Genomic DNA, 17,188 nt, shown 5'->3' on the forward strand with positions numbered 1-17,188 from the left:
CGCTCAGTATCAAGAGTTTCTTTCTCTTAGCCATAATTACAAGGTTGCTTTCTTCTATTTTCCATACTCTTGAGTGTAGGGATTATGCTTATTATCTCTGTAACCTTAGCTTTTAGCAGAATTTTGAGCCCAATAAATGTTGAGTTGATAAGAGGTATATGCTCTATGGGAGTGCAAATAGTGAAAATGATGGAGCAGGAAGGGTTGGAGGTTGTCAGGAAACACATCACAGAGAAGATACCATTGTAATATGGCTTTGAATAAAAACAAGAGGTCCTTCATTGCTTGATTATTTCAAGAATGCCCAGCTCTTTATTTGCTCTGTTGTTCCCTTTGACTGAAACACCTTGCCCACATTTTCCCCTCGGGTGAGCTGCTATTTATCCTTTAAGGATAAGTTCAAATTGCTTATATTTGTGGGGTTTTGCATCAGTCCAGGAGAGTAGAAAGGAGTTTGTAGTGGGAGAAGAGGAAAAGGTGTAGGAGGAGAAGGGGTTGGTAGGAGTAGTTCCCTGCAGGTCTAAGAATAAGATTTAAACCGCTGTGCTTAAGGAAGGTGAAGGTCAGAAACTGCTTTTGAAAAAGATCAAAATTAATTTTGAAAAAGTTCAAAAGCTCCTCTGAAAGACTTTGGACTGAAGGAGAACTGTTTTGGGGTCCAGATGATGCAGTATGGCCCAGAGAGCATAAGAAGGTATTTTTCTCTACTCTACCTGGAATCAGCACTGATGCTTTGGGAATGTCCTAGTTCTGTATCCTTGGCAGGAACATTGATGTTCTCTGCAGAACATTGAGGTCTCCCCTAAGTGGTTCAGCTGATAGCAGATTTAATTAGGACTAGAAACAGATGAGGCTAAGAATTGGGAAGATGCCTCATGACTGCAACAGAAGGCTGATTTGGGGATCCATGGGAAGTTGTCTTATTAGTCACTGGGGGTCACTTGGAGCATAGGATTGGTGCTGAGGTCTTTCTCATCCTCTGGTGTGGATGTTGAGTCAGCAGAAATTTGGGGTATGTTTGTTTACAAGTTTCACTCACTCTGGGAACATGAGTAGTGTCTTCGTCAGCTCATTATGCCATCAGAATCTGACCCAGGGAAACTGGAATACTGCATAGGTTGAGATTAGAATGTGAAGTGTCTTAAACGATTATCTGAATGATTTTTTTTTGAGTGTAGGAAGAAAAATGGAGTATTTATGAGAAATGAGAAGGAATAGAGAAAGCAGGTAAGGCTCAGCTGATTCTGAACAAATGTCAGAGAAACTTTGGGTTATCTAAGCTAGGGGACTGGCTCAGGCCTATCTAAAGGAAAGAGAGATATAGTGGGCTGTTTCAGCATGAAACACATTCAGAAGGAGGGTAAAAATATATGAATAGCCAATAAGCACACAAAAAGATGCTCAATATCATTAATTGTGAGGGAAATGCAAATCAAAATCTCTATGAAATGTCTTTACATCCACTAAGATGGTGACTAATAATAATAACAACAATGAAAATAATTGGAAAATAAGTGTTGATAAGGACGTGGAGAAATTAGAACACATTGCTGGTGGGAATGCAAACTGGTATAGCCACTGTGGAAAACTATTTAGTGATCCCTCAAAAAATTAAGTACAGCATTATCATATGATCCAGCAGTTTCATCACCAGAAGAACTGAAAACAAAAACTTGTACAAAAGTCTTCATAATAGCACTATTTGAAAAAGCCAAAAGCTGGAAACAGCACAGATGTCCATCAGTAGGTGTGTGGATAAATAAGTTACGGCACACACATACACTGGAATATCATTCATCAATAAAAAGGAATGAAGTATCGCTACATGATACAACAGGAATAAACCTTGAATACATTTTACCAAGAGAAAGAAGTTAGACATAAAAATTCACAGATTACATGATTTCATTTATATGAAAGATCCAGAATAGGTGGACTCATTGAGACAGAAAGCAGACAAGTGTTTGAAGGGGGATAGTTGGGGAGAGAAATGAGAAGGGATTGCCTAATGAGTACCAGGTTTTCTTTTGGGGTGATGAAGTGTCCTGGAACAATAGAAGTGGTAGTTGCCCAATGCTGTGAATTCACTAAATGTCACTGAATTTGTACACTTTAATATTATTATTTTATATTTTGTGAATTGCACCTTAATGAGAAAAAAAAAAGAAAAAGGGAGAAAGACAACAGTCTGTGCATGGAGACCCAGCTGAGGCTAGATCTGGAGTGAGGCTGGACACTGGGAGGCATGAAAGGCTGGCAGTCCAGTGGGCACTGGCTGCAGACCCTGAGAGGTGGAAAGACCCAGCTGTTCTTGATGATAATCACAAAATGTAAAACAACTCTCTGCCTGTTGTGAGCAACAATAAACACTGATAGGTGCGGATGGTTGGTAAGAAGTAGATAATGCTGCTCAGGGGAAGGGAAGTCATTGAATTATAGTCTCTGAGCAGAAAAACCTGCAAAGTTTTTGGCTCAAAACCTCAGAATCAATGGTTGGCCCATGTGTATTGGTTGTAGCATATATTTCCTACTACTGTTCTCTCTTGAACATTAGAATTCCTATATCTGCTTCTTGCAAACACACTCAAAGAACTAGTTCTTATTTCTCCATCCTTCCATCCTCATTGTGACTAAAGTCTCATGTGTGGTCCATGGAATAGCACTGGTGTTGCTTGGGAACTTGTCATAAATGCAGTGACTTAGTCTCCTTTCCAGAATCAGCATTATAATAAGATCCCCTAATACTTTGTATGCATATTAACATTTGATAAGTTCCCACCTAGAAATAATTAAATGTAGAAGCAAGTGAGATTCGTTTTCTCCAGGGCATGATGACATTTGATCTCAATTATATCTATTGGAATTATTTCTTAACACGGTTTATCTTTACAGCTAAATTTCCTAAAAGGAGCAAGTTATGGTGTCTGGCCCCTTGAAAGAATGTAGGCTAGCATGAGTCATCTTCCTTCATGCTTGCTTCAAGATTGATTTTATTTGCACCATACTCTTCTCACAGTGGTTTTCTTTCCCTTCCTTAATCATTCTAAACTCTTCCCTGCACCAGGGCCTTTGCACATGTAATGTCCACTGCTTTGAAAGCTTCTTCATTAGACTCCTCCCTTGTTTGATTTCTCTTCAGATATCGGTTGAGATGCTTTCCAGAAAATCCTTTCCACACCACCTCCATCTAAAGCAGGTCCTCTTGTTTTTCTATCCCATGGTCCTGAAAACAAGCAGGACCCTGTGGGGCTCATGGACACCGAAGCCTTTCTGTCCTGCATATCTTTTTTTTTTTTCATTTATTTTTATTAGTTGGAGGCTAATTACTTTACATCATTACAATAGTCTGTCCTGCATATCTTGCTTGTAGGGAATAGACTCCAGCATTCATGACCTTCGAATCTTCCCTGGTGGCTCAGAGGGTAAAGCGCCTGCCTACAATGCAGGAGACCTGGGTTAAATCCCTGGGTTGGGAAGATCTCCTGGAGAAGGAAATGACAACCCACTCCAGTATTCTTGCCTGGAAAATCCCATGGATGGAGGAACCTGGTTAGGTTACAGTCCATGGGGTCGCAAAGAGTCGGACAGACTGAGCAACTTCACTTTCACTTTAATGACCTTCCCTGAGTTCCTAAGGGCAGATTATAACAATTGCTAATCTGGAAAGGGAAGGGATGCAGACACAAGGGAGGAGCAGTAAAAACAATGGTGCAGCCTTGGGGAAGGGTCCTGGTTCTGCCTTAAGCATGCACAACAATATCTTTGAGCTCTTTATACTAATAGAACTAACACTCCCAACAAATGGAAGATGCCAGTACTCTTCATTCCAGATTAAAGGAACTAGAGAAGCTCTTCTAGAAGACCACCTCAGGCCAGATTAAAGGAACCACAGAAACTCATCAAATTATCTGAGATGAGATTAAAATAGTACAGGCCCTGCACACACCCTAATCTTATTAGCAACCCTGCCCTTGAATGGTTGCTATAAAACCCCTCGCCAAATCCTCCCGGGTTGGAACACATGGTTTTTGAGAGCAGAAGCCTGCTGTGTCTCCCTTTTCCTGGCAAACCAATAAAACTATTTTTTTCTACTTCACCCAAAACTCTGTCTCTGAGATTTGATTCGACACCAATGCACAGAGGCCGAGTTTTCAGCATCAGTACCCTGCTTATTATCTTCATAGTATCACAGTTTAAAATTACAAATACATTTATGTGAATATATAGCTGTTTGTAAACTATGCAGCATAGTAAAATGGTTATGAATAGACTCTGGAGCCAGTCTCCCTAAATTATAACCCCACAAATTACTGCTTTCTTCCTGGACCTCAGAACACCTGCAAACACATTCAAGTATATTTCATTTCCTATACATCACCCTCACTTCCCCCACAACAGTGTGACATTAAGCAAGTTACTCAAGTGTTGTATGCCTCATTCCTCTTCCTTCAAGTGGGGGATAGGAATAGTGTATATTTCACAGGGCCCTTATGAGAAATATTAATGGGAATGGGGAGAAAAATGGGAATTTTAACCTGAGGACATTCAGAATATTGAATTCTAGAGATGAGTTCAATTTTGCAAGGAGGCAAAGACAGGGATCTCTTGTCTTTGCTTCCATGGCTCCTGGGCCAGGGAGTAGCTCTTGAATGTATAATTTTTTTCTCTTTCTGCTCTTGTACATATTCCCCAAGTTTCTGTCCTCCTTACAATTTTCTCCTTAGCTTTATGATTTCTATGCTGTGAGTTTGAAGCCTCCAGCCTCAGCTTTACCTCTAGTCCTAAATTTCCAGCTACTTTCAGAAAATCTTCTCACGAATATCACACTAACATCTTAAAATTAGTAGGTCCAAAGTTGAAATCATCTCATCATGGCAGCTCTCTCCTCCCCACTCCCGACTTTGTAAACTTTTTGGCTGTTCTGTCTGAAATGTCACTGCTCCCAATATTTAATCTCTCCTTTCTCTGCTTGATTTATTTCCTCCTTGTCATTTATCACTACCCAATATACTTACTTATTTTGTTTCACCTATTTACTTTGTTTATAGCTTGTTTCCTCTGCTAAAATGTTAACTCTGTGAGGGCAGAAATGTTTTTCTGCTTCATTCATGGTGTGCACTCAGAACCTAGAACAGTGCCAGGCATCCAGTAGGTGCTCAATGATTGCTTATTGGATGACAATGAATTCCCTCCCCCCCCACTCCCATTGCCAGGTAATTAGCTAATTCTACATTCGTGGCAATTCTTGCTTCTGTCCTTTCTCTTGTGCTGCTGCCATTTTGATTAGCCATCACTGTTCCTCAAAACTGTCACAAGAGCTTGCCACCTACTGGCTATTGAAGTCTGTGCAAGTTATTTCAAACGGGGATAATAATAGCACAGGCTCCTAGAACTGTCAAAAACCTTACCTCTATGATGTAAGTATAGCATTTGACCCAGTGCCTGGAATAGTACGTGCCCACAGTGAATATTACTATTTTTACCTGCTACCCTGGGCTAGTTCTGGGATAGCTTTCTTGTCTTGTCTCCTGCTCCTTCCTGCACTTTGGCCCCAGCGGACCACTTGCGTTTTCCCAAAACCTGACATGAACCTTCAAGTTTTCCACATAATGGACAGCAGGGATGAGAGGCATGTAGGATCTGAGAATTCCTGTCTGGCAGATTAGGTATTGCTGGACTAGCTAGTCCCTGATTTGCATCAAAGGAAAAGAAAGCTGGAGAGTAGTTTTTTCAAAGTATGCAAAAACTGAGAACACTATTTCGAGTGTTTTAATTGGGTTCGGAAATTTCAGCTAAGCAGAACCATAGATTTTCAATATTTTCAATGAGGCTAAGAAGGAACATGTCGCCTACTTGTGATCACACAGTAAGATAGTAGCTACTCTGGTGAGAAGGCTTCTTTTCTTAACCTTAGCTCTCTTTACACCACAACATGCTGGTTATAAACCCCAGTCATGTCTTAGAAAAGTTCATTTCCCATACCCCAGCATATAATTCATTTAAATGCAGACACAGTTGAAGCTGTTAACTCTAAATGATCTCAGGCTGTAAGCTTTTAAGTTGAGAAGCAATGACAGTTTATCAGGCATCTCTGTGAGCCCCACCAGATCCCTTAGTAGAGATACAGACAGACACCTACATGTAGGTGATTTAGATCGAGCAAACTGCACAAAACCAGGAGTCAAACATGACTACATGGGTATACTCCAGCATTTACCTGGGCCAAGGAAGGAGACAAGCGTGAGAGACTGGATCAGCCGTATCATGCTCTTAGCAGTGGAGGATGGTGTTGGAGACTTCAAGACTGTCAGCGTTCTTGCCATTCTCTCATAAACTGAAAGTGCTTCTTATCGACACTGCCTGTTTCCTCTCAGAGGCGTGGCAAGACCTTCTTCCCCCACACTAAAAGTCTCAATGTTATTTTGTAAATTTGTTTACTTTTTTCTGAGCTAAGTGCAAAAACCATGTGTGATGTGAATTGGAATCTTCACTACTGTCAACTTAAAAAATAGTTACAACCTAGAAGTTGAGAGTTATGTTTTATTTGGCAGAAATTTTTAGGACTTCAGACCTGGGAGACAGCATGTCAAGTAACCCCGAGAGAGTTATTCTGAGGAGGTGTTGGGGAGGAATTAGGCTATACAGAAGTTTACATCAAGGGGCAGGTAGTTCGAACATCAAAAGATTACTGTTAATTAAAGAAATATCTTAAGTTAAAGAATTTAGCACTTTTCTATGTATGGAATATGCAAGAGTCTAGGCTTACAGAAATCATTCCATTCATATGCATCTCAGCTACCTGGGGCCAGCATCCTGCATTTTTTAATATCCTTGGTTCCTCGAAGTGAGTGGAGGCAGCATGATAGCTATTGGATCTCAGGTATTCTTCTCTTTCATGGTTGCCCTGGAGGACTGGAATCACTGATGACTGTGACATTCTTGTTTATTGGTATGGCAGGAAATAGTCCATTTCTTACTATCTATATCCTTTTTTCTTTTCTTTTGATTTTTCTTTTATCGTGGTAAAACAACTGTCAACTACAAATCAGCACGTGCCATGGGCACTTGCTGTCTTCCTTTACAATGGTTAAATCCTGTGTTGCTGCAGCTGCTGGTCCTCAACAGCTCCTGAAAGAAGTTCAGGGTGGAGAGCAAAAATGAGGCACTTCTGTGCTCTGGGAAAAGCTGGCAGGACAGGTCTTCAAATAGTTAGGTTGCAAGAAGGGGGAACCCTTCCAGGGCTTTAAAGTGGACTCTTGCCTAACACTCAGAAATGAATTGTCTGAGGAGACACATGTGCTGACAGAGGAGTCTTTATTGGGAAGGGGCACCCAGGCAGAGGGCAGGAGGGTAAGGGAACTCTGCCATGTGGCTTGCAGTCCTGGGTTTTATGGTGATGGGGTGAGTTTCTGCGTTGTTTCTAGCCAATCACTCTGATTCAGGGTCCATCCTGGTGGCACACACATTATGCGGCCAAGAAGGATGTCAGTGAGAAGGATTCTGGGAGGTGGTAGGACACATGGCATCTCCTTTTGACCTTTGCCAAACTCTTCTGGTTGGTGGTGGCTTACTAGTTCTGTATTCCTCGCCAAGACCTCCTGTTGTAAAATAACTCATGCAAATGGTTACTATGGTGCCTGGTCAGGGTGGGTGGTTTCAGTCAGTGTGTTTACTCTAACAGTTAGATATTTTCAGGAGTCAATTTTATAAGCCTGATTCTTGTATCTCCTTATGTCTAGAAAAACACTAAAATCCTTCCTGGCGACAACTGTTCCTTGATATCAATCCAGGATTTTGGACTGACTCATTGGATTGACAAATCCAATGAGCAGAAAGTTTCACCAGACTAGCAGAAACCTTCTGGGAAAATACGTGCTTGATTGCATGTATTTCTCCTTCACCAAAATCACATGCATACCTTCTCCCCCTGACTCTTTGGAACAGTTTCTCAGAGCTATCTGAGGTACTGTCTCCTGGGCTACAGTCCTCATTTTTGCACCAAATAAAACCTAACTTGCAACTCTCATGTTCTGCACTTTTTTTAAGTCGATTCAACCTAAATTGTATATTGTGGTTATGTAATCCAAAACTTACTGTTTTAACTGTCAGTTCAGTAACATTAAATAAAAACTGTGTTTTGCAACTGCCAACATTATACATTTCCAAAATATTTAATTGCCTTCAATATTGTGATTCAACTGTATCATTCAGATGACCAAATATATGTGAGATATATCTATTTCACATATATTTGGTCTTTGTCCACAATTCCTGGCTCACAGCTCTCAAAATCTTTGGAATTTCCTGAGCTATTAGAATAATGCAAACAACTTTTGCTATACTATTTGATCCCTTGTCTTCAATTTCTGAAATCACTTTTGTTGTTCAGTCATTAAGTCATATCCGAGCCTGTGTGACCCCATGGACTAGAGCACTCTAGGCTTCCCTGTCCTTCAGTATTTTCTGGAGTTTGCCCAAACTCATGTCCATTGAGTCAGTGACGCCATCTAACCATCTCATCCTCTGTCAACCCCTTTTCCTCCTGCCCTCAAGTTTTTCCAGCATCAAGGTCTTTCCTGATGAATTGACTCTTTGCATCAGGTGGCCAAAGCCTGAGGAAGTGTTCATTGGAACCTCTGATATGTAGCTGGTAGGTCAAAAGGCCAAGTGGCAGCCTGCACTTGTGACTGGCATCTGAGGTGGTGGTGTGGGGTGGGGGCAGTCTTGTGGGACTGAACCTGTAAACAAGCAGGACCCTATGGTGCCTTCCCCAGACTCAACCTCCCATCCCATGGTTTCTGCCTGCCTCTTTTTTTTTTTTTTGTAGAAAAGTTTAATTCTCCAAGGTCTCCCCTGAGTCACAAAAGATGAGCTCAAGAATTGATTGAATTGATGTGAACATGAAGTAACAAAAACCAAAAAGATTTGGGCCAGGAAAACTGGTAATGAATCAAACTGTGAATCATCCACAAAGCAGTCACAGAATGTTGAGCTGTTCCCTGAAGGACATAGATAGTGTCTGATGCACATTCCCCAGTTGTCTTACAGATACTAAAACCCTCACCAAACTGAAGAAGCTAACTAGATAATGACAATGAGCCCCCAGACTAGCTGGAGTCTGAGGACTTATGATGTTAACACCGGTGACACCACCCTATTATTCACCATTAACCAGTCAGAATTGTGCATGAGGTGATCAAACAACCTGTGATTCCCTTCCATCACTCTGCCCTTTAAAAAGGTTCCCTGAGAGCCATGAGGGACTTCAGGTTTTCTGAGCATCAGTTGTCTGCACTCCTTGTTTGGCAGCTACAAAAAATACTGTACTTTCTTTCAGCATAGCCCAGTATCAGTAGACTGGTTTACTTTGCACAGGTGAGTGGACTGAAGTTTGGTTCAGTAACAAACCCTTAACCTATGGAACCTGTTATTTCTAGGCAGAGAGTGTCCAAATTGGGTTGTATTATAGGCTACCACTAATGGAATTCTCCATTCAGTTCAGTTCAGTCGCTCAGTCGTGTCCGACTCTTTGAGACTTCATGGACTGCAGCAAGCCAGGCCTCACTGTTCATCACCAACTCCCGGAGTTTACTCAAACTCAACTCCACTGAGTTGGTGATGCCATCCAACCCTCTCATCGTCTATCATCCCCTTCTCCTCCACCTTCAATCTTTCCCAGCATCAGGGTCTTTTCCAGTGAGTCAGCTCTTCGAACCTGGTGGCCAAAGTATTGGAGTTTCAGCTTTAACATCAGTCCTTCCAATGAACACCCAGGAATGATCTCCTTTAGGATGAACTGGTTGGATCTCCTTGCAGTCCAGGGGACTCACAAAAGTTCTCTCCAACACCACACTTCAAAAGCATCAGTACCTCAGTGCTCAGCTTTCTTTATAGCCCAACTCTCACATCAATACATGACTGCTGGAAAAACCATAGCCTTGACTAGATGGATCTTTGTTGGCAAAGTAATGTCTCTGCTTTTTAATATGCTGTCTAAGTTGGTCATAACTTTTCTTCCAAGGAGTAAGCGTCTTTTAATTTCATGGCTGCAGTCACCATCTGCAGTGACTTTGGAGCTCCCCCAAATAGTCTGCCACTGTTTCCCCATCTATTTGCCAAGAAGTGATGGGACTGGATGCCATGATCTTAGTTTTATGAATGTTGAGCTTTAAGCCAACTTTTTCACTCTCCTCTTTCACTTTCATCAAGAGGCTCTTTAGTTCTTCTTCACTTTCTGCCATAAGGTGGTGTCATCTGCATATCTGGGGTTATTGATATTTCTCCTGGCAATTTTGATTCCAGCTTGTGCTTCATCCAGCCCACCATTTCTCATGGCGTACTCTGCATATAAGTTAAATAAGCACGGTAACAATATACAGCCTTGAAGTACTCCTTTTCCTATTTGGAACCAGTCTATTGTTCCATGTCCAGTTCTAACTATTGCTTCTTGATCTGCATACAGATTTCTCAGGAGGCAGGTCAGGTGGTCTGGTATTCCCATCTCTTAAAGAATTTTCCACAGTTTGTTGTGATCCACACAGTCAAAGGCTTTGGCATAGTCAGTAAAGCAGAAATAGATATTTTTCTGGAACACTTGCTTTTTTGATGATCCATCAGATATTGGCAATTTGATCTCTGGTTCCTCTCCCTTTTCTAAAACCAGCTTGAGCTTCTGGAATTTCATGGTTCACATATTGTTGAAGCCTGGCTTGGAGAATTTTGAGCATTACTTTACTAGTGTGTGAGATGAGTGCAATTGATAGTTTTAGCATTCTTTGGCATTGCCTTTCTTTGGGATTGGGATGAAATTGACCTTTTCCAGTCCTGTGGCCACTGCTGAGTTTTCCAAATTTGCTGACATATTGAGTGCAGCACTTTCACAGCATCATCTTTCAAGATGTGAAATAGCTCAACTGGAATTCCATCACTTCCACTAGCTTTGTTTGTAGTGATGCTTTCTAAGGCCCACTTGACTTCACATTCCAGGATGTCTGGCTCTAGGTGAGTGGGAGTGATCACACCATTGTGATTATCTGGGTCATGAAGATCTTTTTTGTACAGTTCTTCTGTGTATTCTTGCCCCCTCTTCTTAATATCTTCTGTTTCTGTTAGGTCCATACAATTTCTGTCCTTTATTGTGCCCATCTTTGCATGAAATGTTCCCTTGGTATCTCTAATTTTCTTGAAGAGATCTCTAGTCATTCCCATTCTATTGTTTTCCTCTATTTCTTTACACTGGTCACCGAGAAAGGCTTTCTTATCTCTCCTTGTTATTCTTTGGAACTCTGCATTCAAATGGGAATACCTTTCCTTTCTCTTTTGCTTTTTGTGTCTCTTCTTTTCACAGCTATTTGTAAGGCCTCCTCAGACAGCCATTTTGCTTTTTGCTTTTCTTCTTCTTGGGGATGGTCTTGATCCCTGTCACCTGTACAGTGTCATGAACCTCCGTCCATAGTTCATCAAGCACTCCGTCTATCAGATCTAGTTCCTTAAATCTATTTTTCACTTCCACTGTATGATTGTAAGGGATTTAATTTAGGTCACACCTGAATGGTCTAGTGGTTTTCCCACTTTCTTCCATTTAAGTCTGAATTTGGCAATAAGGAGTTCATGATCTGAGCCACAGTCAGTCCTGGTCTTATTTTTGCTGATTGTATAGAGTTTCTCCATCTTTGGCTGCAAAGAATATAATCAATCTGATTTTGGTGTTGACCATCTGGTGATGTCCACGTGTAGAGTCTTCTCTTGTGTTGTTGGAAGAGGGTGTTTGCTATGACCAGTGTGTTCTCCTGGCCTTTGCCCTGCTTCATTCTGTACTCCAAGGCCAAATTTGCCTGTTACTCCAGGTGTTTCTTGACTTCCTACTTTTGCACTCCAGTTCCCTATAATGAAAAGGACATCTTCGTTGTGTGTTAGTTCTAAAAGGCTTTGTAGGTCTTCTTAGAACTCTTCAGCTTCAGCTTATTCAGTATTGCTGGGCAGGTAATAGACTTGGATTCCCGTGATATTGAATGGTTTGCCTTGGAAACGAACAGAGATCATTCTGTCATTTCTGAGATTGCATCCAAGTACTGCATTTCAGACCCTTTTGTTGACTATGATGGCTACTCCATTTCTTCTAAGGGATTTTTGCCCACAGTAGTAGATGTAATGGTAATCTGAGTTAAATTCACTCATTCCAGTCCCTTTTAGTTCACTGATTCCTAAAATGTCAATTTCTTGCCATCTCCTGTTTGACCACTTCCAATTTGCCTTGATTCAAGGACCTAACATTCCAGGTTCCTATGCAATATTGCTCTTTACAGCATCGGACTTTGCTTCCATCTCTAGTTACACCCACAACTGAGTGTTGTTTTTGCTTTGGCTCTGTCTCCTCATTCTCTCTGGGGTTTTTCTCCACTGATCTCCAGTAGCATATTGGGCACCTACTGACCTGAGGAGTTCATCTTTCAGTGTCCTATCTTTTTGGGCACCTACTTACCTAGGGAGTTCATCTTTCAGTGTCCTATCTTTTTGCCTTTTCATACTGTTCATGGGGTTCTCAAGGCAAGAATACTGAAGTGGTTTGCCACTCCTTTCTCCAGTGGACCTCATTTTGTCAGAACTCTCCACCATGACCCTGTCTGTCTTGGGTGCCCTACACTGCATGGCTCATAGTTTCATTGAGTTAGACAAGGTTCTTGTCCATGCGTTTAGATTCGTTACTTTTCTGTGACTGTAGTTTCAGTCCGTCTGCCCTCGGATGCCCTCTCCCAGGGCCTACCATCTTACTGGGGTTTCTCTGACCTTGGACATGGGGTATCTCCTCTTTGCTGCTCACCACTCACCATTAGTATGGGAGAATTCCTTGTTGGTGTGAACCCTCCCCCCAACCCCTGCCCCATCAACACTGGAACTGGGTGCAGAATATTTTGTTACTCCAGACTGAATCTCTGGAACCATTAAGCAATGACTCCTTGCTTACCTTGTCCTTCAACCTCGACCAACCTCTAATCTACATTCCATTTATATGAATTTTCTTTCTTACATAGATTAAGATTTTAGGACTTTAAGATTCATCCATGTTGGAGCAGGTATCAGAATTTTTTTCTATTTTTTTATGGCTGAATAATATTCTATCACTCTACTTGTCAAACAACAGGTCAATTAATCAAGAGACAAGATGTTGAATCAAGGAATAGAACTTTATTTGGAAAGCCAGCTGAATGAGAGAGGGGCAGGCTAAAGTCTCAAAATAGCCATTTTATTGGGGTCTGGATGCCAGGCTTTTTTATAGATCAGAGAGTGGGAGGGGTGAGGAGATAAAATTAAAAGGGCCATTAATCTTACAGATATTTCCTTGAATGGCTAGCCTTGGGAGGAGGTGTGTTAATTTCTTCCTTCCTGTAGCCATCCACAGGTGGACAGGGTCCTGAACATAGATATTTTGGTTTGACATTCAAACAGAGGTGGCAGGGTTCTCTGAGACAGGTCATTCTGTATGGACAGTATCGTGTCAGTGAACAAAAGCAATGGGAAACAAAGCAAAGTAAAGAAAAAAACCAAACAGATCCAACATGGAGTCCTTTCTTCCCTGTAACATATATACTACATTTTTTCATTTATTCATCTGCTTATGGACATTTTTTCATATCCCCTGCTTTTGAAAGATCCACTTTGTTTCTATGAAAGACCTACATTAGTACCTGTTTTCGCTAACTGAAAGAAATTCAAAGATGATTTTTGCATTTGTGAATAAAGGCAAAAAGCAAAAATAGTATTGAACATTTGTTTTGCAAGAACTTTTACAGACACAATATACACCCTGTGCATTGAGAGTGACACCACCAAGCTTCTTCCCCTGGAACTACTTGGCATATCAACATCAAGCTGCTGTAACTTTGAACTGTGTCTGTGCGTTTCTGTGACTTATCTTGATTTATTTTGTTAATAAGATGTTTCCTAAAGCAACTGCTTCTTTGCTTTATGTTCTCTCTGCTTACAAAAGGTTTCATAGGGACACTCTAGTTTTGGATAGCCAGGGGAAATTTGTATTGTGAATAATGCTACAGTGAACATTGGAGCATAAGTGTCTGAGTGTTTCCTTTCATACAATAATTCTATGTTTAGCTTTTTTCCTAAACTGTTTCCCATGGTGTTTTATACACCATTCTACATTCACACCAGCAATATACAAGAGTTTCAATTTCTCCACATCCTTGCCGAAGTTTGTTCTTTCTTTTTTTTTGATAATAGCCATCCTAATGGATGTTAAGTAATATCCCATTGTCGTTTTGATTTGCATTTCTTTAATGATTAGTGATGTTGAACATCTTTCCATGTGCTTATTAGCCATTAGTAATTTTTCTTTGGAGAAATGTCTATTCAAGTATTTTGTCTATTCAAGCCTTAAATTTTTTGTTGTTATTGAGTTATAAGAGTTCTTTATGTATTTTATTTTTTTTAAAGAGCTCTTTATGTATTTTAGATCTTAATCACTTACCAGATATATAATCTGTAAATATTTTCTTCCATTTTGGAGTTGTGTTACCTAACAGTATCTTTATTTTACTAATTTATTTTTAATTGAAGGAAAATTGCTTCACAATACTGTGTTGGCCTTGGCCACACATCAACATGAGTCAGTCACAGGCATGCATGTGTCCTCTCTCTCTAACTTCCCTCCCACCTCCCGCCCCTTCCCACCCTCTAGGTTGTTACAGAGCCCTGGTTTTAGCTTCTTGAGTCAGATAGCAAATTCCCATCAGTTATGTATTTTACAAATAGTGTATATGCTTCCATGCTGTAGTATCATTTGATGTACGAAAGTTTTTAGTTCAAATTAAAATTGATATATCTATTTCTTTTCCTTTTGTTGCCTATGCTTTTGGTGTCATATTCAAGAAATCATTGCCAAATCCAACATTATGAAGGCTTTCCCCTCTGTTTTCTTCTAAGAGTTTTATATTCTTAGCTTTGATATTTATCTCTTTGATACATTTGAATTGACTATTGTATATTGTTTAAAGCAAGATTCACCTTCATTGCTTTGCATGTGGATATCTAGCTTTCCCAGCACCATTTGTTGAAAAGACTGTTCTTCCCCTATTGCATGTTCTTGGTAGCCTTGTTAAAAATCATTTGTCTATATATTTGAGGGTTTTATCTGGTCTATCTGTTTTATTCCACAGGTCTCTATGTCTATTGCATGCCCCTGCCACACTATTTTGATTATTGTAGCTTTGTAGTAAGTTTTGAAATCAGAAAGTGTGAGTCCTTCAGCTTTGTTCTTTTTCAAGATTGTTTGGTCATTCAGGATTAAATTTACTCAAATACATTTTTTTGAATCTATCAAGATGATTATTTCTTTTCTCCCCTTTAATATGTATTAACAAAACACTGCAATAAAATATTTCTCTAACAAAATACATTCAAAGTCTTGAAAGAGAGAAATCTGCAACCTAGAATACTCTACTTATAAGATTATCACTTAGAATAGGAGAAGAAATAAAGAGTTTCTAAGACAAACAAAAACTAAAACAATACTTCTAAGAGAAGTATTGAAAGGTCATCTCTGAATACAAAAGAATCAAGAAGGAATAGGAAGGAAGAAATTGAAAAGTAAATCACTTAAATTAACCAGTATACAGATCAAAAAAAGGAAAAACTATTTGTGAAAGCAATGATAAACACAAGGAATGGCAAAAGAATAAACTTGAAGATGTAAAAGAGAACATCAAAATTATAAAAGGTGGGGAAGAAAATTAACAAAACGCAGATTCTTTTTCTTTTTTTTAGAATGTGCTTGAGCCTATATGACTATTAGTCTAAAGCAAGCACATATAGGAAGGGGTTAACATATTTGAGAAACAGGGGAACCACAAATCAAAAATATACAATAAATTCACAAAAAACCGAAGAGAGCACAGCATAAAATTAAAGGAAGAATTTCAAGCCACAAAAAGAAAAGCAGAAAAAAAAAAAAAAAAAAAAAAGGAGCAAAGATGAAACAAAGAATCAACTGAGAAACAAGGTTTGAAATGACAATAAATATATATGTATCAGTGAAAGTGAAAGTGTTAGTCACTTAGTTGTGTCCAACTCTTGTGACAGTATGGACTATATAGTCCACCAGGTTCCTCTGTCGGTAGAATTCTCTAGGCAAGAATACTGGATTGGGTTGCTACCTTAAATGTCAATGGACTAAATGCTCCAATCAAAAGACATAGAGTGACAGATTGGGTAAAAAATAAGAGCCTATAAAGTCGTGCCTGCAACAGACCCACTTTAGGACAAGGGACATATATGGATTTCAAGTGAGGAGCTGGAAAAAGATATTTCATGAGAACAGAAATGACAAGAAAGGAGAAATTGCAATACTAACACTAGACAAAACAGATGTTAAAGAAAAAGCTATGAAGAAAAATAAAGAAGGATACTACATAATTATAAAATGATCAGTACAAAAAGAAGATTTTACATTCATCAATATATATGCATCTAATATAGAAGCGGGCTTCCCTCGTGGCTCAGCTGGTAAAGAATCTACCAGCAATGCAGGAGATGTATGTTCGATCCCTGGGTCAGGAAGATACCCTGAAGAAGGGAATGGCTACCCACTCCAATATTCTTGCCCAGAGAATCCCATGGACAGAGGAGCCTGGCAAGCTACAGTTCATAGGTTCACAAAGAGTTGGACATGACTTAGCAACTAAGCAAATACAAATGCTAACAACATAAAGGGAGAAACTGAAGGAATACAATAATAGTAGGAGACTTCAACACCCCACTCACATCAAAAGATAGATCTTTCAGACAAGAATCAATAAGGCAACAGAGGTCCTAAATGATACAACAGAACATTTAGACTTAATTGATATTTTCAGGACACTGCATCAAAAAAAAAGCCAGAATACACATTTTTTTCAAGTTGACCTGAAACATTCTCCAGGACTGACCTCATCTTAGAGCACAAAACTAACCTCAATCAAATTAAGAGTAGAGAAATTATTTTAAGCATCTCTGACCACAAAGGCATGAAACTAGAAATCAATCACAGGAAAAGAAATGAGAAAAAATGAATATATGAAGACTAAATAATATTTACTAAAAAAAGCAATGGGTTAATGAGGAATCCAAAAAGGTAATTAAAAATACTTTGAGACAAATGACATGAATGCACAACCTACAAAATTCTATGAGATGCAGC

The 17,188-nt window shown here is 39.7% G+C and overlaps 1 protein-coding gene across 17 annotated transcripts in view; it reads right to left on the bottom strand.

The window, feature by feature from the left end:
* Positions 1 to 6,356, bottom strand: part of SLAMF6 (SLAM family member 6) — a 28,384-nt gene extending 22,028 nt beyond the window's left edge. For all 17 annotated transcript variants that reach the window (XM_070467621.1, XM_070467620.1, XM_070467619.1 and 14 more), the window contains exon 1: positions 6,218 to 6,356. In XM_070467621.1, the coding sequence (XP_070323722.1) occupies positions 6,218 to 6,323 (106 nt within the window). In that variant the 5' untranslated portion in view covers positions 6,324 to 6,356. The remainder of the gene's footprint in view (positions 1 to 6,217) is intronic.
* Positions 6,357 to 17,188: the final 10,832 nt, after the last annotated feature.

This window comes from Odocoileus virginianus, chromosome 5 (genome assembly GCF_023699985.2).
Source record: "Odocoileus virginianus isolate 20LAN1187 ecotype Illinois chromosome 5, Ovbor_1.2, whole genome shotgun sequence".
NCBI lineage: Eukaryota > Metazoa > Chordata > Mammalia > Artiodactyla > Cervidae > Odocoileus > Odocoileus virginianus.